General features: G+C 31.3%; 2 protein-coding genes across 2 annotated transcripts; one reads left to right on the forward strand and one right to left on the reverse strand.

The window, feature by feature from the left end:
• Nucleotides 1-4,088: 4,088 nt before the first annotated feature.
• On the reverse strand, nt 4,089-9,423 carry LOC126846817 (ubiquitin carboxyl-terminal hydrolase 3-like). The gene is made up of 11 exons (XM_050586615.1): nt 8,831-9,423; nt 6,538-6,685; nt 6,278-6,391; nt 6,023-6,154; nt 5,589-5,807; nt 5,134-5,290; nt 4,941-5,064; nt 4,742-4,860; nt 4,475-4,665; nt 4,364-4,404; nt 4,089-4,295 (listed from the first exon to the last, which is right to left on the reverse strand). Exons 1-11 carry the CDS (start codon nt 8,919-8,921, stop codon nt 4,198-4,200), a joined length of 1,434 nt encoding a protein of 477 aa, XP_050442572.1. The 5' UTR covers nt 8,922-9,423; the 3' UTR covers nt 4,089-4,197.
• Nucleotides 9,424-12,931: 3,508 nt separating this feature from the next.
• LOC126846700 (nuclear pore membrane glycoprotein 210-like) lies at nt 12,932-22,101 on the forward strand. The gene is made up of 19 exons (XM_050586441.1): nt 12,932-13,023; nt 13,783-13,978; nt 14,060-14,334; nt 14,395-14,594; nt 14,645-14,776; nt 14,953-15,269; nt 15,354-15,620; nt 16,119-18,411; nt 18,472-18,693; nt 18,761-18,970; nt 19,035-19,220; nt 19,286-19,438; nt 19,617-19,832; nt 19,907-20,186; nt 20,265-20,494; nt 20,558-20,716; nt 21,270-21,459; nt 21,574-21,624; nt 21,704-22,101. Exons 2-19 carry the CDS (start codon nt 13,824-13,826, stop codon nt 21,820-21,822), a joined length of 5,655 nt encoding a protein of 1,884 aa, XP_050442398.1. The 5' UTR covers nt 12,932-13,023; nt 13,783-13,823; the 3' UTR covers nt 21,823-22,101.
• Nucleotides 22,102-22,436: the final 335 nt, after the last annotated feature.

A 22,436-nucleotide genomic window follows, 5' to 3' on the forward strand; every position in this document is an offset into this window, starting at 1 on the left:
TATATAATATATTTAAGTATAAGTACTTATCATTTTTTTTTTTTCAGTAACAACAAGGAAATATCTCCTTACTGATAGGTTAGGTTAGGTTTATTTTATATTAAGCCGTTCCATTAAAAGTAATTTTTCCCAGCTTTGAAATAGTACACCGTGTGGTCAGTTTTTTATTATTCAATCATCGTTAAAAAAAAAAAATCCAACAATAATAACTATTATTTAACTGCTTAGGGAAAAAAAATGTCTACTGAATCAAATTGAATAAATCAAGTTAACACGAAGTTGGAAAGTTAACAACCCAACACGAAGTCAAGTTACTGCTCGAGGAAATATAGGTAGAAGTTTTAAGTGAATTTTCTTGTGAAAATCGTACATCCCACAGCAAGCTTACCAAAGGGGTTTTACTCTATATAATAATCTTCATTGCGCATGAATATTTTCAAAAATGGTTAATACCCCCCGTCGGCCGTCATCCGTCTTCTTTCTAATCGTGTGTACGTGCAACCGAAAAAATATATTCTAGTCTCTATATTATCCTAGTTCATTTGGCAAACCATCTCGGAATTTGATGACCTCTGCGCTGATCCCCAAACTTCCCTGCGTCCTACTTATCCGCCCGTGTCCAGAATGCGAGATGTAGAAATAAAAATGCAACGCATGTTATGTGTATCTCATTTGTCAACAATGTTCAGCTAAAGCCATTTAAAAAATGAGCGATTACGGTTCACCTGGTATATAAAGCTCAATAGCCCACCAAAATGCACACTGCCGCACGTGTCGTATCTACCAACCATAATTATATAAAATTTATTACTGTATATGAAAAACATTTTTTTCACTTACCCCTCCCTCCCCCCCCCCATTTCAATCGATATAGTAGCCTATTGAAATAAGAAATCTCTTAGATTTCAGATATACCTCTAACAACATACTTGCTCGCGAATTTCACCATCGATGGGTAGCTGAAAAAGTATTATCTTTACAATGATGTGTTTATTTTGGTGTGTATTTTATATTATTTCCATCTGGACCCACGTTACCCATCTTTTAAACCTGACCGTATTCATTTTACATCGATATTTAAATAGTGCGTAATGTAGGTTGTACTGTGTGCACGTGACAACAAACGCAATTGGTAGCTTACATACATTTTTTACACACTTTGTATTATGACCCATAGACTTTATACGGCAAGACATAAGTACAGTGCCTGTTTTATTTGCTTCTGTCAAACACTGGAAGCGCTCTTTTTTATGTAATGTAGTGGCCGCTGACATAACGGTTGAATATATTACAAGTAGGTATGTTGTTTATTTTATTTTTGATCGACTTCAATTTATTATCTCAAGTTTTAGTCGCTTGTGTTTGGCGGTAAATACATCTTTAACGAATGTCCATTAGGGTACACTGTGTACTTATAAAAACAAAAGTGACCAAATCTTTTGATGCAATATAATATTTTGTTTTCTTGGACAATGTCCGCTATAATATATTTTCTGCAGTTACCATTTACCGGTCACCAGTAACCAGGTACCTACTGCATTTTACATTTCTACATTAGAAAATTACTATAATAATTATTAGTGTAGCAACTAGCAAGTAGAAACTCAAAAATTATTTGCAATTAAAATTATATTTTTAAGACATATTTTCTAATAGATGGTGTTTATTTATTTTCTATAACTTCTTTAATAATTTATAAAAAAAAAAAAAATTTAAAAACAAACGCAAAAAGAAAAATATCCTGTTTATGTAATCAAAAATGTTTGGATTCTGAAAAATCACATAGGTCCTATAAAAAATCCTATATGTGAGGCAGCGGCGAGCATTGTACCAAATATTTGTAAGAACTTGAATCTAAATAACAAGACTTCTAACTTAAGAGTCAATATAAAGACACTTCTGAACCTCAAACATTTTCTAATTTGAGTACACTAAAAAAAAAATTTTGTTTTGTTTTTTAATTACCCAATACAATACGAAAATACATATATTAAATTAAATAATAAATACGATAAAACTAAACATTATCAAAAATGTTACCGTTTTATGTTTTTATTAATATTTTAACAGATTGTGTAAATATAATGCAGTTCAAATATCTGATAAAAAAATAATTGTGGAAAATTAAAATTAATAGATCCTAAAATACGTTACAAATTTTAAAAGACCCTAATTTTTTAGGATTTTAAAAATATAATTTTTTTTTAAATAATCTATTGACCCCTAAAACAATTTTTTTTAACCATAATATATTATAAATGAAAGTGAATGAGTGTTGAAATATTTATACTATGAATTTTAACTGCCCAAAATTGTTCCAAGTACAAAAAAACAATTTTACAAAAAAGCATTATGAAATTTTCCTTAATTTTTTCTTTTTACCGTACATCACTTAACGTATGGTAAGTATACGTAGGTACTGTAGTTGTGTATAAACTTTTAAACAGTTAAACACTATACATTAAATTCTAAAATGTTTAATGTAAACAGAATAAATATAAATATACCTGTTTATATCAAACTATATATTATAACTGCATTTGCGCGACTGTAATTTTCTAAAACTAGTTTCATAAAATTAACTAAAGGTTCATTTTTGTAGAATAAAAAAATAAAAATAATAAACAGTTAACTATTTTACAAAAGATAATATTGTATTTAACGTATATAAATAAATTAAATATATGTGAAAAAAAACACGAGTTACTTACATAAAAATCAATATTATTAGGAACACAAACGAATAGAATGATTTGAAAAGAAATTTTAACACAGTTAAAAAATATATTTTTTTTTTGTTTAATAATTACAATATCTAATCATCTTTGGGAATGTCATTGTACAAATATTGCAAAAGATACAAATTATGTTATATATAGTTATTATTAAGAAATCAAACACAAATAAAATTAATTTCCTGGGTAAACGGAAGATAATATTGAGAGTCACATTAGAAAAAAAGAAGATACATCAGTCGTAGTCGAGAATTACCAAGATATCGATATTTGAACGATACAAATAAAATATGATAACTTTTGTTTTGTTCTGTTTATTGACATGGTCGATTTATTTTACTTTCTAAATTCAAATGTTTATTACAGTTGTTTAACTCTACGAGTTAACTTCTCAACTAAATTAATACTAATTAAATATATACCATATCCCAATATGAATAATTAAAAAAAAAAAACACCATTTCAATTTGAATAATTGCTGAACAATACACCAAGTATTTTAATTATTTTTGAGTTTGTTGCAGTAAACGTTTGTTCAAAGTTGACAAGTGTTTTCCTTGCAATTTATTAGAGAGAGTTTTGGATTGTTTATAAAATTAAATGTATCACATATTGAAAGACAGTATTAAATTAAATTCATCCTAACGATTTTCGAAAACTAAATAATTGGTCATATGAAATTTGTAGGGATTGCGTTGTTGTTGTTATTAAATACAGACTATACAAAATACTAAATACAAAAATTAAATATTATATAGACAATAAGAAGCGGTTGGCAGTGAATAATATGTATGCGATACGGCCCGAGCACACAATATGTCCGATATTATTGATTATTCGAAAATAACATTCCCACATTTTGTCCAATATTACTAAAAACCATTTCCCCGTAATTAACCAAAACACGAGAAAGACAATTTCAGAAAGTTCACATTTATACATAATATATAATTGAAAATAAAATAGAATTTTTTATCATTTAAAATAAAGAGATCAGAATTAAGCAAAGACACTCATTATAACATAATATTAAATTTTGAAATAAAATTTTACGCCCTGAATTGGATTTGTTTTTTTTTTTTTAATGTTTTTTAAATTAATAAACAATTTAATACACATTTTTAATATTTAAATTTATGTATGTAAAAATTCACAGTCTTGAAAAAAAAAAATAATAAAGTAGATAAAAAATAATCTACAACAGTGATGAAATAGAAGCTTAAAAAAAAATAATTAAAAAACATACGATAATAAGAATACTGCTATAAATTTTTTTCGCGATATAGTAACTTTCTTTTATACATATATACTTTACAGGTACATTGTATATATTTAAAAAAAAAAAATAATCTATATATATATACACGATTATATTCCAGTCTAGTTGTTATATCGATCCAATATAATATTTATACGAAGATTACCACCCACATTTTAATATATATTTTTTTGTATAACTATACTATCTTTTACTGTAAAACAATATGTATGCCTCGACGTTTTCTACGACGGACGAATCGACTTCGTAGATTTTTTCATCGTTACACTCAAACCATTCACCTGAAAATATTTTTAAATAAATATTATTTCTATTAATATAATCTTATAAGATCGTTAATGTTCACCACCTTTAGTCAGGGCGTACGAGGTGTAATGTCCAGATCCACCACTGAAAAACAATTTCAGCCGTTTACATATTATTACACACAATTTAATAGCAACATATCATGTATTTATACCCGTTGCCCTCGTGAACAATGACCGACGACAAATCGTACAAACAGTCTTCCTTTTTAACGACCGATATATCTTTGTCTTTTAAAAAAAATCGAGACATGTCCAACGACGATATAGGAAATTTAATGGGCGTGTGCACTTTGATACGCTGGTTATTTACATACCTAAACCGTTTCAGATGCAGACAGAGCACCTATAAATTAAAACAAACGGTTTGGGTACACAATACACGAGTATAACATACAACAATATTATTATGATGGGTTTACATTGGGCAACCGACTTATCCAAAACTTTTTAGTCGATTTCTGTTTTACGTTACAGCCTTTACAATAATAATAGTTGCCCTCGGTGAGTTCTTCCACTTTGATAAACCGTTCTAAACAATCTGCAAAACAAACAAAAAATATGAGCGTTACAAACATCCGATGAGCAACAGTTGTGTAAAATGTATATGAACAATGTTACCGTTTAAGGTATCGACTGGCCGTTCTTCGGAGTTATTGGTGTCATCGTAGTCTGGGATATCCAACGAAATGTCCAAAAAAGGATCGTGGGCTTTAGAATAGAATCCGCAAACCAGACAGCACACCTTAAAGTAGTTGAATAAAATACGTAACATTGGTAAATTCAGACAAAATGATCACGACAACAACGCTACCTCGCTTAACAACATGCCCCCGAATACAAAGCTCACGATTGTTGGTTCTTCAGAGTTTGTGATTTCTTGATCGGCTTCCAGCAATTGTTTCAACTCGGAATGAAGCTTATCCAAAATGTGAATCAAAAACTCGTGTGCATCGTGCTGATGAAATCCTCTAAAAAAAAAAATTTTTTATAAGAATTCAAAGGGTTTAAAGACACTTGAATAGTTTAACAAACTCGTTTGTTTAATTATTACTTAAATCAAACTTAAGTTAATTATATTTAAATAGATATAAATTCATGGTGAACGTTCTACTCCAAATCGTACTTGTTTTGGAGCTTTAGTTTTGTGCATTTTTTTTTTTTACACAAAAAAAATGATTTGTTTATTTTGTAAACAGTTCTATTAAAAACTGTTAAAACATACGATTTGGTGTGGAATTCCCCAAACGTAACAGTCAAAATACAAACCTATAACGAGGTACGAGTTTACAAATAATTGAATACAAAGCGCGAGCTGATATCGGGTCTCCCATTTTAGAGCCAGAAGGCGGTGTCCATTCTGACAAACTGACCAATGTGGTTCTTAGTTCATCGGTTATCATTCCATTTCTTGTGTCCTTAAGGTTCGTGTTAATGTTGTTGACTGCGAGTAGATGTTTAATGCAGAAGATAAAAAGATTTATGTTACTGAAAATAAAAAATAACAATTTTTAATTTAACCAATTTCAGCTTTTTAAAAAATAAGTCAATCACGATTATTATATTGACGTATCTCACACGTTGTTGTACTCAGTAAGGGAATACGTGCTCAGTACGTGTCAATTTTCATTGGCGACGTCAACGCGTTGTCATACAAAACAAATGATTAGCGTTATGATAAATATATATGTATATAGTTTTACCTAAGCGATTGCCACACGGCGTTCATGAAACAGTTGTTTCCCTCGTTAGTTATTCCGGGTTTTTTATTTGTTCTAGGGCCTCGTCTGTTCGTGGTTTTTTTCTTTTTGCCATTTTGTCGATTAGCCGATCCTCTGCAGTTAAAAAAAAAAAAAACCCCCATTAATGTTACAAAGTTGTTCTTATTCGTACTAGCTAGTTTGTCGTAATAACAACAATAATAATTATTATACTGTTAAATAAAACCACATCATTACCGGCGTTTTATATCTTTACATTTGCTCGGTTTTTGAGTATACAAAACAAATTGTCTTAGACGATTTAGTTCATCATCGTGGCATTTTGGCTCTACATATTCATCACATTTGTAACTAAGAATCGTCAATTTTTTATATAATGAATTCAATAATAATAATATTATATTAATAATTTATTTATTTATACACGACATAATACATAATATTTTTCTATTAAAAAAAACAATAAACAAATTATGGTTTTGTTTGTCAATACTAACCAAAAGAGCGTTGCTGACTCTATGTTTAACGTTATACAATGATTGCTGTGATATTCAAAATGAGCCATACTATGTCCGGCGGCGTACCGTCCACAAAGTATTTGTCTGCACTTCATACAGATCCATAGTTCGTCAATTCGCAGACAAACTGTAAATAAAAAACAATCAGATTATCTTCCAGAATGTCTATTGTCAATAAGTTTAATTGTAATAATATAGTAAAAGTATTTTCACCGAGATGGATACAATTTTTATCTAGTTGTGAAAACGTCACAACGTAGTACGTGTTAGTGATTTACTGTAATATTTTGTTGTATTATAAAAATTAATAATTTGGGATTTTTGTGAAAATATTTAATTTTTAATAGGACTTTGATTGAGCGACGATCGATTTGATTTAATGTAACACTTGTCCTTGGTAAACATAATTTAAACAAAAGTAAAATAGTCAAAGGTCGACATGTTGAAATATATGTTTGAACATTTTTGTTTTTAAACAGATATCAAGCTGTAATTTAATTTAATATAAAAACAGTTAATATAATAATTGTTCAACTAGATAAAATTATAATTTTGAACAAGCCAAATAATTTGTGTATTATTTCATTCAAAATCTTAATTTCTGGTTTTCTATATAACCCATAAAACTACCGACGGAAAGAAATTATTATAGTTTAATAGCCTAACTCATTAAAACGTTACTATTTTGACATGATAAAATGTCGTTCTAATAGAATTGATATCAAATGAAAAAAGATTGGAACCCGTTCAAATTTTGTTAATTATTATTGTTACATAATCAAATCATTGTTTGGTTTCAGACAATATTTATTTACACACGTTACTTTAATGAAAATAATTTATTCTATGATTCAAACTTCAGTTGAATTTCAAAAAGAACAGTTAATAAGATTAAAAATTTTATTTGTAATTTTTTCTCATTAAACAATGTTAATAATTTTAAAATAGACATTTTTATGTCTAGGTTTTTGACAAACTACCATAAAATGCAAAAATGACATTGAAATCTTGGGAGGGGTGGAAACCTACTAAATATTATTTTAGGGTGACCTTGATAAATTTGTAAAGCCAAATTAAGAACTACTATAGTTAAAATCACTCAATTATTATATTAATTTAAAATAATAAGATTTATAGTACCTATAGTGCAGCGTGGAGGTTTAGGGTCTACAGGAACAACTAAAAGTGATACAATCACTTTCAAACTAACGATTAGATGTAAATCTATCAATGGAAGTAATTAAAATATTTATAAAACCATTGTAAAAGCTATAATGTGCTTAAAATTATACTTTGAGTATTAGGGTGGATACAATTAAGAGTCAATTGTCCGTCCGATAATAATTTGTTGTCGTTGCTTACCCATTTATCATAGTTAACAAATTAAATTATTTTTAAATATCTGTTGATTGTTTATTTAATCACACGTAGCAACCTAAAAATTCACTACAATTAGTGTATATTACGCCCTTTTAGGGAGGTTTTTCTTAACCCTCCGGTGGGCGCCCTTTTTTTGTTATCATGAAAAAACAAAGGGATAACAGCAGTCAGTACTGTCACGCGCCCGCCAAAGGGTTAATAAAAAAAAAGTTTTGACAAGAGGTTTTTGAGAGATATATTATGTAATAACTCCACTTTAGATCTACCTTCAGTCTGTTATTTAGAGCTTAAGCCCTAAAACTACACCTAAAAAAGTTTAAACAAAGGAAAAGTTTCTACCCTTTTCTGGGGGAAGGGTTATTTTTAAAAAAAACATTACAGAGCGCAGTATTTTTCTAAATTTTGAAGCAGAAGGGATGAATTTATAGCCCAAAAAAGTACTAATGGTGCGATTTTAGATCTGTAGAGTTGCTTCATGAACATATTAGATCAGAAGGTTTAATAAATCGTGGGTCCAGTTACAAAAAATAACATAATAGCAAAAACAGCATTATTAAAAATTAACATTTTGTTAACATAAAATATTTGTTAATTATTTTAATTTTTTAGCTCCTGTACAAAATTATAGGTATTTAATACGTAGTAAAAAAAAAATTACCTATGTTTATTGCCTGTTATGATCTGTTATCTATTATCATTGAGTATATTGAAATATAATATACTCTATGCTATTATCTATACCATAGACATGTATAACTAAATTAAATAATTAGCATAACAGTATTATACTTAAACAATAATAATACCGGAAGAGCAAATAAATTATTATTATTATTAATGTATAAACTTGTACATTTTAAAGTATGTACATTTCCATTAGGACTGTTCTCACCGTTGCAACTCCTGTTTTTCAGCGTCGACCTCATTTCCTCGACGTCCAAGTCTTGGACCACTTCCGAGATGTGCGAACAATCGTAATCCATGGCGGCGGCACTCGTGTGAGGTGCACTTACCGTGTACGGGACGAGAACTGACAAAGGGCCGATCGACGTGACACGACAGGAATATTAATATTATTTTATTGTTGTACCTGACTATCTAATTATTTAAAATTCGATAGTATTATAATTAGCGCAGGTACTACACGGCGGCGGACGTCTTGCGACGACGGCGGCTGCCGGACACCGCGACGACCGGACGGCAATGGGACGGTGCCGCGTCCGCGTGTAATGTGTCCGGGAACCGCCGACCACGGCCGCGACGGCTGCGACAACACGACGGCGGCCAGGCCAGGTCAGGCGAGCGGACGCGCCGTTGAAAAGAAAATACTCAGACGAAGACAGTCGAGAAGAATATTATTACTATTTTATTAATACAAATCTAATGCGGTGGAATAAAATCATTTACTGGGAGAAAAACTCGACCGTCGACGACGACGACGACGACGGACAGTCACCGTTGTCCGCGACTGGAGTGGTGGCAGGAGGGCCGTTGTTTCTCCGGAAAACCATAAACAGCTGATCGGCAACGCGAGCCGAGTGCGAACACGTAACAACAACGGAGAACGGCCACCGCCGGTGGGCGTGACGGCGGCCCTGGCCGCGCGGCAGCTGCTCGTACCTATAAATATAATTATATGCAGGTACATCAGCCGCAGCCGCCGTCCTTGGACTTTTCGGTTATGGTGCGCTGCAAACCAGTACAATCCCCGTTGGCGTGACGTACGATTCCGAGAAGACGGCCGCGACGCCGCGTGTCCCTTTGTCGCAACTCGCAAAACACCACTTCGACGAATTATGGCCGCCCGGGCCGTTTCCCGGAAAAAGTAACCGCATTTCCCGACCGGGTCCCGCCCTAAAAATTTTACTTGCCCAACTCATCATAATATCGACGCCGTTTATTAAACGTAAATCACGTTTATTTTAATTTATATTTTGACATTATATTAATATGCTATATTATGTTAATTATCGATTTGTTATAATTTGTTATTATATATTATATTAATTATTGATTGTTATGTTTTTATATTATATCGTAATAATATTATATAAAGTATTATAATTTATATGTATATTATTGAATTTTCATTAATAAAGTGAGAAAATGTCACTATTTTCGTTTGTTATTTATTTTGATAAGAAAGTTTACTTCCTCTTCCGCTTTTTTTAAGTCTTAATAACAAATATAATTGTTTTACGTTTTAAAAAGAATATGCTATTAATGTAAATTTTTATTTTTTTATAAACATTTAATATGACTTGTTGCGTTTGTCTTCCACATAGTGTAGCAAAAACAACTTATGGAGTCCCTAAAGAGGAGACAAAAACAAAAATGGGAAAAAGCTTTGGGTATGACCCTAATCGTAACACAGCAGAATCCACAGTGTTTGAATGTGTAATATATTTTTTGACAGGGTAATTATTTTAAAAATATTACTTAATTTTCAAACATATTGCATAACTAAAAATTACATTTTTAACAGGTATATAGCTAAGAGGATAAAAAAAAATACTAAATGTAAAGACTGCTTAAATTATTTAAATACAAAAGTTGGAGAGGTATCACAACCAGCTGCAGAATTAGTAAATTTAAAAACTAGAGGATACTTGACTCACCCAAATCATAACCTTTATATTATTATACATTTTTTTAGTTAAGCTTTGAAAAACATGCTGATTTTCTGAATGTATTTGATGATACATTTGATGTATTAGATCCAAATTTTAAATTAATGTGGGGATGTAATAAACATAAAGGTGAAATTATGACCAATATATATTTAATGTATATAACATTGCGTATAAGACAATATTCATATGCAAAAACCAAGAAAAAAAAACAAAACAAAAATTGGCTAAATTGGTACCAACACGTTAAAATAATTCATATTTAAATAGTATGTGTATATAGTAATAATGTATAATGTATGTATAAATTGTAAGTACCTAATTAAAAATGATCCTTATCATAATTTTGAATTTGTATTATTTCATACTGACTAAAATGAATCCAGGAAGTAGTTAATATCCATTTTAGGACTAGTATTTAAAAATGTAGACACTTCAATTAAAAATTATTAATATAGTTGGCAGTTAATATTTTTAACAAATTGTTAATTGCTTATTTGATTAGTAATACATTTTGAAGGTATAATAATTTTAGTTTTTACATAATGGATTATCTATATTCTATAGTATTTGATAATAATATTATGAATAAATAAGATAAGCCGTCTGCAGTGAAGTAGTTTTCTGATAGAGAGCTTTTCCGATAAGTACTTATCCGGCCGCTTTTTTATTGCTCGTTGGGCAACCATATTATCTTTAACCGTGGTTGTAACAATGATCTCCAAGGATTTGTTTTATTTCAATCAAGTCCATTTTACAAAAATTATGTCAACACGCGAAAAACAAGTCCAGTTTTGGGTTTTCACGTTTTTTGTTGTCTGTTCATTGTTGAATAAGCTATCAAAAAAGTACTGCGACCGATCTCAAGTAGACTTCATGACGAATTCAAATCTGTTTTCAGAAGTCTTATCGCTTCAATACAATTATCGGTTTTTGACAGAAAAATGAACTAAAATGGCTCATAGGTAAAATTATTTAAATTAAAAACAATACCATGAAGCTTTTACAAATTACCTGGTAAATTAATTGAACTGGTCGAAATTGATTTAAAACCACTTTTTTCTTGAATATTGCCTATACAAAACTCCTTAAAAATTGGCCGGTACCCAATAGCCTTAAGTTAAAATATGACTTTTTTTTGGTTATTCTTTACGTAGGTATATAAATATGTAAGCAGTTGTTTTTTTTTTTGATAATATATTAACTATTAAAATATATAAAGGTAATTATTATTTTAATATTTGGTTGAACTATTTAAATAAATGTACTGAAATTGTAATGTTATATGTATGTACTAGATAGAAATCTATGTAAAAATATATGTAACATAAAAAAAAATTATTATTCATTAAATTATTTCATATTAAATATTTCCTTCATGTCATTTTACAACACCTTGGTAGCTTTAGTGCTACAACCACAAAAAAGATTATTAGCAACATCCAGTTTATTCAACTGAATTCGTTGGATTGAAGTTTCTATTGTGTTTGAACAAATCAATTTGTAGACATTAACTGTTTTGGTTTGGCCAACTTTGTAAATTCTATCACACGCTTGAGCCTCAAATTGAGGGTTCGAATGAACGTCAACCAAAAAGATGTGATTAGCTGCGATTAAATTAAGACCCACACCCCCAGCAGTTAAAGACAGCAACAAAATTTAAAATACAAAAAAAACAATAGGTATGAGAAAATACTGAATATATAAATTGGGCTACAACATATATTTCTAAATTAAAAAACATTAGCATTGAAGTGGTGGATTCTTTTCAATAGACAGTTTTCCACTCAGAAAATAGAGCTGCTTGACTAAATAGTACTGGTAACATACTGTCATCTTACCCACTCGTCTTTGTTTATCATTAAATTCAATCTTTATAAACTTTCTTCTAATTAAAATAACGGAACCGACAGTTCTTTGTTATCTTAGAATGAAAAAATATACAAGTTATATTTTGTCATAATGTTTAAGTATCGAATAATAATCCGTTTATACCTTTCTTATTTTAACTATTAAAAATTATAATCATGATTAATGTCTTACAGCAATATATATATATTTTTATTAAATGGGTTAATTTTTTATATATGATTTACTTTGACACCACGTTGATCGTTGTTGAATTCTTCAACAGTTTTATTTCTTTCTAAAATAGGAATTTTTCCTATAAACAAGCTTGTCTTCACTCTATACTTGGCTAATTGATTAATATACAAGCAGTAACATACTTGGCCACTGAGAAACTATAATCAGTGTGTAAGAGTACAGAAACTCAATGCTGCTTGTACATTGTTTTATCCACGGCCCACGATGTAGAGAAGGTATCTTTTCTACATCGTGGTTTAACCACAGAATAGAGTAAACCAGAGAAGACACTTAATGTAAACAATGATTTTCGGATGGGGGCCGCCATCTTTTCATTTATTCTAAAATGATATCCATACAGTATACACAGGTAATATTAAGAAATAACAATTGACATTATACCACAGACTATATGAAAATGTATACATTTTATAGTTTATACATACATTTTCATATAGTCTGTGATTATACATTGATAAATGAGAAGAGATGGCCGCCAGGTTTTTTGTGATAGGTATAATATACCCCGACCCCCGTGTTAAATTTTAAGAGTGTCCCACCCGGCACTGCCCTGGTTTGACTATAGTTTAAAGTTTTCACGGCCGTCAACATTTTGATTTTACTCTTTTAAGGTCGTTCGTGATAAAATATGAATACATTGAACACAATATTAATTTCTTAGATCATCGTCAAAAATTACTGATGACCATAATATTATTATATTTTTTATTGACTCCTATTTATAGACAATCGTTATAATGAGCGCAGTGAGTTCACAGTATAGAGTAATTATAATTATAATTACTATTATAATTATAATTATAATTACTATTATAATTATAATTATAATTACTCTATGGTTCACAGACGAGTGCAGCTCATAAAATACAATATTAAGCCATAGATTAAATACATTAAGCCGATAAAATATTAATATGATAACAACTTTAAGGTTAGACCGATTTGATAACAACAGCAATAGTGATTGTAACGGCTTCTGTCCTTTAAAAAAATTGTTCATATTTTTTATTGACGAAAGTGTGGTTTCCGTTGGCTTTTGCGTTTGTTGAAATCGTTTGCTTCTTTATAATTAATTTTATGTACCAGTTTTTTATTTTTATAATTTCAGTCATGCTCACTTGGTATAAATAATTTTTTCGCCAAAACACGATGTCGTTTAAAGTACTTCACTGTGCAATTCTTCTGGGCATTTTGTGTGGTGCGTTAGGTTCCAAGCTGAACGTGCCCAGAGTTTTGTTACCGGTTTTAGATCGGTTTACAGTGAATTTCATCGTAGAAGTAACCGACGGCGGTTGTTACAAATGGTATATACTGAACTTGAATTATTATGTCGAGTCACACCGACGGTTTGTTGTGTCTTATCTAATAAGGTTTCCCGTTTTTAGGTCTTTGTTCAAAGGGGACAACATCGTCAAGCTCTTGCCGCTTGATTTAAATCCGAATTTGGGATGTTCTTCGAGGGTTTCGGTGTCACCATTGTCCAATGATAAAGTCCGTAAAACAGCGATTATTTTCGCAGAGGACATCAGTTCTGGTGACGTGATTCACTGCCACGTTATCGTCGACACAATCGCGTCTCTCCAAATCGTCACCAAAACCCGAGAGCTATTCGTTGGTGATGCGCCTGAACTATTCGAAGTATCTGCGTTCGATGATCAAGGTACAGTTGTTTGAATATTGCGCTTATTTAAAAATGACTATTTACTTATTCACAATTCAGGCAATCGTTTTACAACGTTGGACGGCGTGGAATTCCAATGGTCAATAAACGTTCTCAGAGACCCGACTAATACGGTTTTACAATTTATTTCATTTAAAAATTCGCCATACAGCACTCCTCCAGATCTGTACGAATTGGACGAAAAAAACAAACAGGGGCATATGGTCCTCGTTGAAGGAGTTAAAACTGGATCGGCGATAGTATGTAGAGTGTTTTTTGTCTGAAACAAAATTAATACAAACTATTTTAGGTATCTGTGAAATTGGCATCGGCTGACAAACCAATATCTCAAGTAGAATTGTCTGTTATCGCCAATTTAAGATTAAATCCAGCACACGTTAACATATTACCTGGAGATTTGTTACAAATAGATATTTATCAGGTATTATGATAATTTTTTTCTGTTTATGTTAATTTATGGTAGCAGCTTGTCTTACCTAATTTGCTTGTATTACACAATAATTAGAAACGAGCATAAAATATGTTGAGAAAGTAAAAAATATATTTTTAAAAATGTAGTAATAATAATAATAATAATGATAAAGTTTGCAATTTCAGATTCAAAACGAAAAAATGGTACAGATAAAATTACCTTCAAAACAATTTTCAGTTGAATTTGACACGATGACTGATTCATTGGACGTCTTGATAGCAGAAAACGATTCTGGCCTGTTTAGAGGTTTAAAACCGGGTCAGGTCAGGCTGAATTTGAACGATAATCACATTGAAGCAAAAAACGACACTTTGCCCAAAGCGATTAGTAGTTTTGTTAATGTATGCAAAGCGAAGTATCTGTCAATCGTAATCAAACCTCACAACCGGCAGACACTAATCATTGACAATGTGTACGAGTTGGAAGTTTACCTTTTCAATAGGTATCACTAAACTTCAATAATGTTTTTGAAAACTGACCTTATAAAATCCAATAATAATACTTAATATATATTTTCTTATTTTAGCAACAATCAGTCTATTCAAATTGGGCCTAACGTTGACATTGCGGTTAATTTGCCCGATGAATATTTCAAAGTACTACAAACCACGCGTAACGGATCTTTCGTTGTTGTTCAACCTATTAAATTGGGAATACCAAAAGTTAAAGCATCGCTGATAGAACCCTATGAAGACGCAGCAACAAATGTCATAATTTCTGTTCCCATTTACTCTCGAGTGAAAGTAAAACCGGCTGATGTTGTATTTCCTTGGCATCTAAATCTCAACAGCGGGTAAAGTACATTTTTAATTTGTTAAGAATTAACTAATGAAACGTCAACAGATATTTTTTTTTACTTGTTATAAATTAAAATAAATGTTCAGTTTTAAAGAATAATTTGAAATATAAGTAAAAATTGTTGTTTTTACAATAATATGTTACATTTTTGTATGAAAAATTACATAAAAAATCAAACTTGGCCATTTTTTATTGTATTGAATAAATTTGTATTTAAAGTAAATTTTTATTTCAAATAATAGATTATTTAAAATAGTTTATTATTTATAATTTCAAATACTCTTTTAAATAAATTCATATTTTTTTGATTGTTCCAATTAACATGTTAAATATATTTTTTTTAAATACATCTTTTTGAAATTATTATTTTAGAAATTTGTTATTTATATGAAAATGAAATTGTATTTATTATTTAAGTTCTTATTTCAATAAGGAATTAACTAAGTAATTCACAGGCGCCCATGAAAGTATTAATTTATTATATTATTTTCAGATTACAGTATGCATTGGAAGCGACTGGCGGCGATAAAAAATATAGTTGGACTACTAACGACGCTACCATAAGTACAGTATCGTCGGTCGGAGTCGTCACATCTCAAGGTTTAGGCGAAAACAATGTGTCGGCCACCATGACAAGAGACGTAACAAATCGAGGTTTTGCTAATGTCAAAGTGGTCATGCCAGATGAGTTGAAAATAATTGCTCAACCTGTCGAACAAGAGGCGGGTAAACTCATAGTGTTGTACATGCAGTTAATCGTCAAAAATGCGGGTTTTAATGAAGAAACCAGTGCAACAGTTTGTAACCATAATCAGTTTAAAATTGACATCGATGACTTCCAGTTCACGGTAAAACCTTACAAATCGAATTTGCTCGTAAGCGATTCTTGTGCTGCCTTTTCCATAAGTTCCGATGTGGTTTCTTCTACCCGGGTGACTGTATCATTTGAAACGGCTATCAACATTTTAAAGGCATCAGTTATTGTCAGTACGTTTAAGAAATTAGTTCCGTTGCGACCCGAATCTAAACGAACAGTGTTGGCTCCCGGTTGTTCCACCACACTGCTGTTCTACGGAGGTCCTCAACCGTGGTTGGGCCATAGCACCGATTATAAGGTCGAATTTAACATCGATAATGATCTGATCAAATTTGGTGAACTTCCAGTGAACCGCGATGTGGACGGCCATAAGACATATGCTTATTCAGTCACTTGCAAGAGTTTGGGGTCCTCAAAAGCAAATCTCACCGTAAGAAGTATTTCAGATACACACAAATCAAATATAACTGAAGTGGTTTCCAAAACGTCGGTAGAAATTATTTGTGCATCGCCCAAGTTTATAAAAGCGTTGGCTACCGACATCGAAGACAGTTGTCCGCTTACAAAATCTTCACACAAAATTGTGTCGCTTAATTTTGAAAAATTACGTGTTCGTATCAACATAGTAGATGAAAATGGCAATATTTTTGACAATGCTACTATGTTGAATGCCAGTTGGTCCGTTACAGACGCCAGTCTAGTGAGAGTCGTTGATATACTGAATTTGAACGAGATCAAAGAGTATGGATTTTCGTTTCCCGATTACCATTTTGCGATCTTAGAACCCCTGAATAAAATCGGATCGACTGATGTAGCCGTGCAGTTGACGGGCTATAAAAAACCATTTACTGTACCCAACGACTCGCGTTTCAGTTCGTTTTTAGGGTCAGACACAAAAGTATCAGCAATAAGTCCGCCTATCAAGCATTCGCTGACAATATTATTGGTAAATAATGTAGTTGTCAAGCCCGAAAAAGTATCTGTTGTTTATCATCCAAAAATCACAAGCAAACTGTATGTTGACCAAGGTTCTGGGTACTTCAACGTACACATGACTTCACAAGACATAGCCAAAGTGACTCACAGTGGAAGGCAAATAGAAGTCACTCCATTAGCTCCAGGAAGTTTAGCACTAAATATAGTAGATTTGTGCTTGAAATCTAAACAGGCCGAAGTTACCTTTGAAGTGCGCAGTATTTATCGTATTGAACTGTTGACTAATGCTTTTGTAGAAGTTGGTGAAAGTATTCGAGCTCTTATAAAAGTCTACGACTCCGAAGACAACCTGCTTGCTTTCCAGGCGAACGTCCTGAAAATCCAGTCTTTTACCGAATCTAACATATTGACAGTGACAAAACAAAAAGACGAACCTCAGCGAAAAGATTTTGACAACGAAATAGTATTTAACATCAAAGGTTTGGAATTGGGAGAAACAAATATATATTTTGTAGCCGACACTTATCATTCTAAGCAAATACGCACCCAAACGTCTTCTATTCGAGTTTACTCTCCTCTTCAAATAACTCCTCGGAATTTGACACTGGCCGTTGGGTCTAGTTATCAGTTAACAGTTCACGGAGGCCCACAACTGGAATGTGTATTCGAATACACGTCTGACGACGACAATATAGTGAAAGTCATTAACGGTGGTCTGGTCAAAGGATTGAAAGTGGGCACCATTACCGTAACCGGTATGGCAGTTGGTGTCGATGTGATCAGCGGCAAGAAAGTTGTATATTCCAAAGACATAATCACCGTTAAAGTAGTCAAGTTAACAAATGTTAAAATTGAAGTTCCGCTTTTGAAAATAAAATCTGGAGAAATTATGCCTGCTTGGGTTCGAGGGGTGCCCGACGCTCTTAGTCCGATCATCATTGGTACGATTAAACCGTCTTTATTGTACCAATGGAGTACGTCGTCTGCTGGAGTTATTCATATATCGGATGTTCTAGAAAATACGGGAATACTAGTAAGTAAAATTATTATTTTTTTAACGATGTGGTTTGTTATGCATCCTTTTTTTTCAAAGGTACGAGAAGAAGACAGATTATCGGTGCGTATTCGTGCTATCAGAGCGGGAAACACCAGAGTCAGCGTTACAGTATCAGATCCATCGTCGAAAGTAGTTTTCACAAATTTTATCGATGTTACCGTGTATGATGAGTTGCGTTTGATTTCTCACTCATTGCCGTTGAACAGTTTGATTGTTGCTCCAAATACTGAATTCACATTAACGACCAACAAGTATAAAGTGAGTGATGAGTGATGACGTATATTGTATAAAGTCTTTGTTCCTATTCGATTTGCCTTTATATTAGACCGCTAAACAGTCGTACTGGGTCGTCGGAAGTTCTAAATTTGAAAAAAACAACCTGATCGAACAAGACAAAAGCTACAACACCCCTACAATATCTATAGATGACACCACCGGTACAATAAGAACGTCTAATTCGTTGGGCCGTGCGAATATATTTATTACTTCAACCGAAGATTTTAACATCGTACAATCTTTGGACGTGCCGATCGAGGTAGTTGGTTTGAGAAAGAAAACCATTGCATAGTTTACGATTTATTTTTTTACCATGTTACTAGGTGAAACGAGTCCATTATATAATGTTGAACCTTGAGACTACGATTAGTTCCAAAGAACCTTCGGAGATGTCGATGATTCCTAGCGGCATGAATATGAAATTGGTCGTTACTTACCACGATGATAAGGGAACACCATTTAAAGAGATCAATTCTAATATTCGATATTCGACAAATCATCAGAATCAAGTATATGGGTTAATTATTTTGGCTTTTTTTTTTTATTTATCTTTTGTTTTGCGTTTATAATTCAGATATCGATGACGCCGGGCAATCTAAAAAACAGTATGCAAGTTTCACTATTTGAATCGGGCGAAGTAATATTGAAGATTTGGGATGATGGTGTGCAACATTTTAAGGAAGACTACATTAAATTCAATGTCGAACATTTGATCTATCCTAACCAAGTATGAAAACATTTTACAAAGTCAAATGTTTTCCAAAAATTTAATTAATTTTGTATAAATCATTTTTTATTCTGAATGATTATTTGAGTAAACTTTTTTTGAATAATGCCCGTCTGCTTTATGATTTTACAAGAGAAAGTTAATCCAAATTATTATTGTTTTTTTTTTTTTAATTTAGGCCACTGTTACTGTGGGCGATGTGATATGTTTTTTGATGCCTGTGAAATTCAACGAAGAAGGACTTGGCGAATGGCAGTCTGATAATGTTAAGTCGTTGACAGTTGAAAACTTATCCGGATTCAGCGTAGCCATGGCGCCGTCTGACGTTTTTGTCACGTATTCAAACAAAAAATTTACGACATCGACTAGTGTTAATATTTTACCCATCAAGGAAGTACGGAAATTTATGTTTATAAAAATTTAATGTTCTATTCTTGAGTTGGTACTTACTTTTATTTTTGTATTTAGATAATTATTTTACCGGCGGACAAAAGTGTATTAAGCAATAGTGGCCCGATTGACATTCCGTTAATCTTACTCAATGAACTCGAGTCTCCTACGTCTATTAAGAGCAAAAAAGGAAACTTGTGGGAATGGCGCGACGACGATTGTTCCAAACGCAACAACATAGTAAAACGTTATCCGTTTGTCTGTCACGTTCGTTTCGAACCCATCTCGTCCGGCCAAGTAGAAATTCCACTGATCAATCGTATATTCGATATAAATCCAAAATTCAACACAAGAACAGGTAATTAAATTAACAAATTTGAATATATATATATGTCTACTATGAACAACATTATGTATTTGATGTGGTTTTTTATAGGATTCTACAGCTGTCAGCTTACGCCGCTACCGATAACCGACCCGGAAATGAGTTTGTTCAAAGCTAAAATTGCAGTTCAAGTATCTGCAGGCAACATACATACCGATTTTAAAGAATTCAAATTCTCTCCATCGGTTTTCATAAACAAAAAAGAATTATTTTTCGGACAATTGAGTGGGAACGACAAGCTTATATTGATCGGCTTACCTCAAATACTATCACAAATAGAAGTAATTTACCAGTTGTTGTCTAACAACAATATAAACTAAACAACATTGTTATTTACTAATTAGGTTACATCGAGTAATACGTCGCTGGTGCGTCCAGTGTTATCCAATGAAAGCGAAAACGAAAAAGTTTATGTGTTCGAAGTAAACGAATATTTTTGGAATAGTACGTTCCCCGACTTACATATTGTTGTCTTTTCACGTTTAACGGACCAGCACTCAAAGGTGAGTACAGTTTTTCTAAAAATATATATTGTGATTATATTAGTTCTATATTGTTCTAATTGTATCTGTTAAAAATATAAATATATATATATTAAAAGAGTTATAGGTTAAAAATAAAGTGATGTATAAATGCAAAAAAAAAAAATTAAAGTTAACTAAAATGTGGAGAGAACTATACTAAATTAATTATTAAATATCATTGAATATTGACTTATTTACTCCCATTTAATTAGTTAACGATTAAAGTATTTCCACAAAAGAATTTGACAAAAAAATCCCATTCGGCCTAAACCATTAATAATGTTGACTTTTTAGGATGATAAATACATAAGTCGTACATAAATAAAATGGTTAAATGATAAAAAGGAACTAAAACTGTTATAGTATATTAGTAAAGCCTATAAAATAAATTAAAAAAATGTATTATTCCTTAATTGAATAAAAAATATTTAGGTTTGTTTGTTCATATAGTTTTCATGTTTCCAATAATTGTTATTAATTGTTTTTGTATCAGTGGAAATTTAATAAATATTAAATACATTTTGTTTTATAGATTGCCATTGTGACTTCGCGTTCGTTATTCAATTACGACTTTTCGAGAACAAACGCCAACACGCAGCACAGCGCCAATAAAGTGCATCGACCATCAATGTTTTACTTTCTGCCCGCACAATTTTCCAGTAGCGTGTTCTTTAATCCGTACATAATTGCTTTGGCCGTAGCAATCGTCACTTCATGTTTCAGTAAGCTGTTGACCATTTTTTCAATAAGTTTTCAACAGCTATTATAATATATGGCTTATATTTATATTATATATTTTGAAATGAGGGTATTCTATTAATATTTGTTTTCTTTAGTTTATTGCTACGGACTGCCGATGTGGAACAACAGTATGTTTTTCATCAAAAGTAAATTTAGATACAATTTTTTATTATATCGAGTCCGCCAACTTTTATTGTTAACGATGTTTAATATTGTTTTATTTAGATCCTCCGAATCCTCCTTCTCCATCAGTCGTCGGCTTCTACAACAGGAGTTATTCAAGTGATCAAAGTAATAGGTCTCCGTCGTTGAGCCTGAACCGATCTCTTACGAGGAGACAATAAATGCTGTTGGCCGAAATTGAATATAGTGATAACTATTTAATATATCTCGTAAAATGTTGTATTATTTATTATTTTGTATATATTTATATAAGTATATCATTTAAGTACGCACAAGTTTTCTTTTTTGAAAACAAAAAAAGTTCTAAGCTGTAATTTTCTTTAAAACAATTTTTTTTTTATTAAATTGTAAAGTTACGCTTGTTATATTACTATGTAAACTTGTTGACAAAAAAAAAAAAAAACTGACCGCTTTTATGTTATATTATGTCTGTTATAAATTTTTTACCGATTGTAAAGTAATAAATTTAAATATCTTTTTAATAGGTTTTTTCATTAAAATTAATAATAACTAAAAAACAAATAAAAAAAGAGCACAAATTATATAAATTTAAGACACAAATTAATGTATTAGCGCTCTATTAGTTTTATTTAGTAATTATAATAAAATACTTTAAAAGGTTAAGGTTGTATGTATTCTTTTTTTTTGTAATTCTGTCGGTTTACCAAATGCAGTATAAATTATAGGGTAAACTTTTTTTTAAATTTTTTTTTAAGCTGTTATATTTTCGTACATATAAGATTAGATAATGTTAGTTAAACGATTTTTTTTTTTA

This window comes from Adelges cooleyi, unplaced genomic scaffold (assembly GCF_023614345.1).
Source record: "Adelges cooleyi isolate 19-005CV unplaced genomic scaffold, UGA_ACOO_1.1 ACOO_flye_CR_arks_rails_tigmint_CR_PRNA_9, whole genome shotgun sequence".
Lineage (NCBI taxonomy): Eukaryota > Metazoa > Arthropoda > Insecta > Hemiptera > Adelgidae > Adelges > Adelges cooleyi.

Bases quoted from the DNA above. Each gene is read 5' to 3' on its own strand.
- LOC126846817 (XM_050586615.1), bottom strand. From the start codon at position 8,921: ATGGATTACGATTGTTCGCACATCTCGGAAGTGGTCCAAGACTTGGAC. The intron at 4,861-4,940 runs GTAACATTGTTC...TTTGTTTTGCAG, and splicing joins GCCAGTCGATACCTTAAACG to ATTGTTTAGAACGGTTTATC. The intron at 4,405-4,474 runs GTATAAATACAT...ATTGTTTTTCAG, and splicing joins ATTGTTCACGAGGGCAACGG to TGGTGGATCTGGACATTACA.
- LOC126846700 (XM_050586441.1), top strand. From the start codon at position 13,824: ATGTCGTTTAAAGTACTTCACTGTGCAATTCTTCTGGGCATTTTGTGT. The intron at 15,621-16,118 runs GTAAAGTACATT...TATTATTTTCAG, and splicing joins CATCTAAATCTCAACAGCGG to ATTACAGTATGCATTGGAAG. The intron at 20,717-21,269 runs GTGAGTACAGTT...TTTGTTTTATAG, and splicing joins TAACGGACCAGCACTCAAAG to ATTGCCATTGTGACTTCGCG.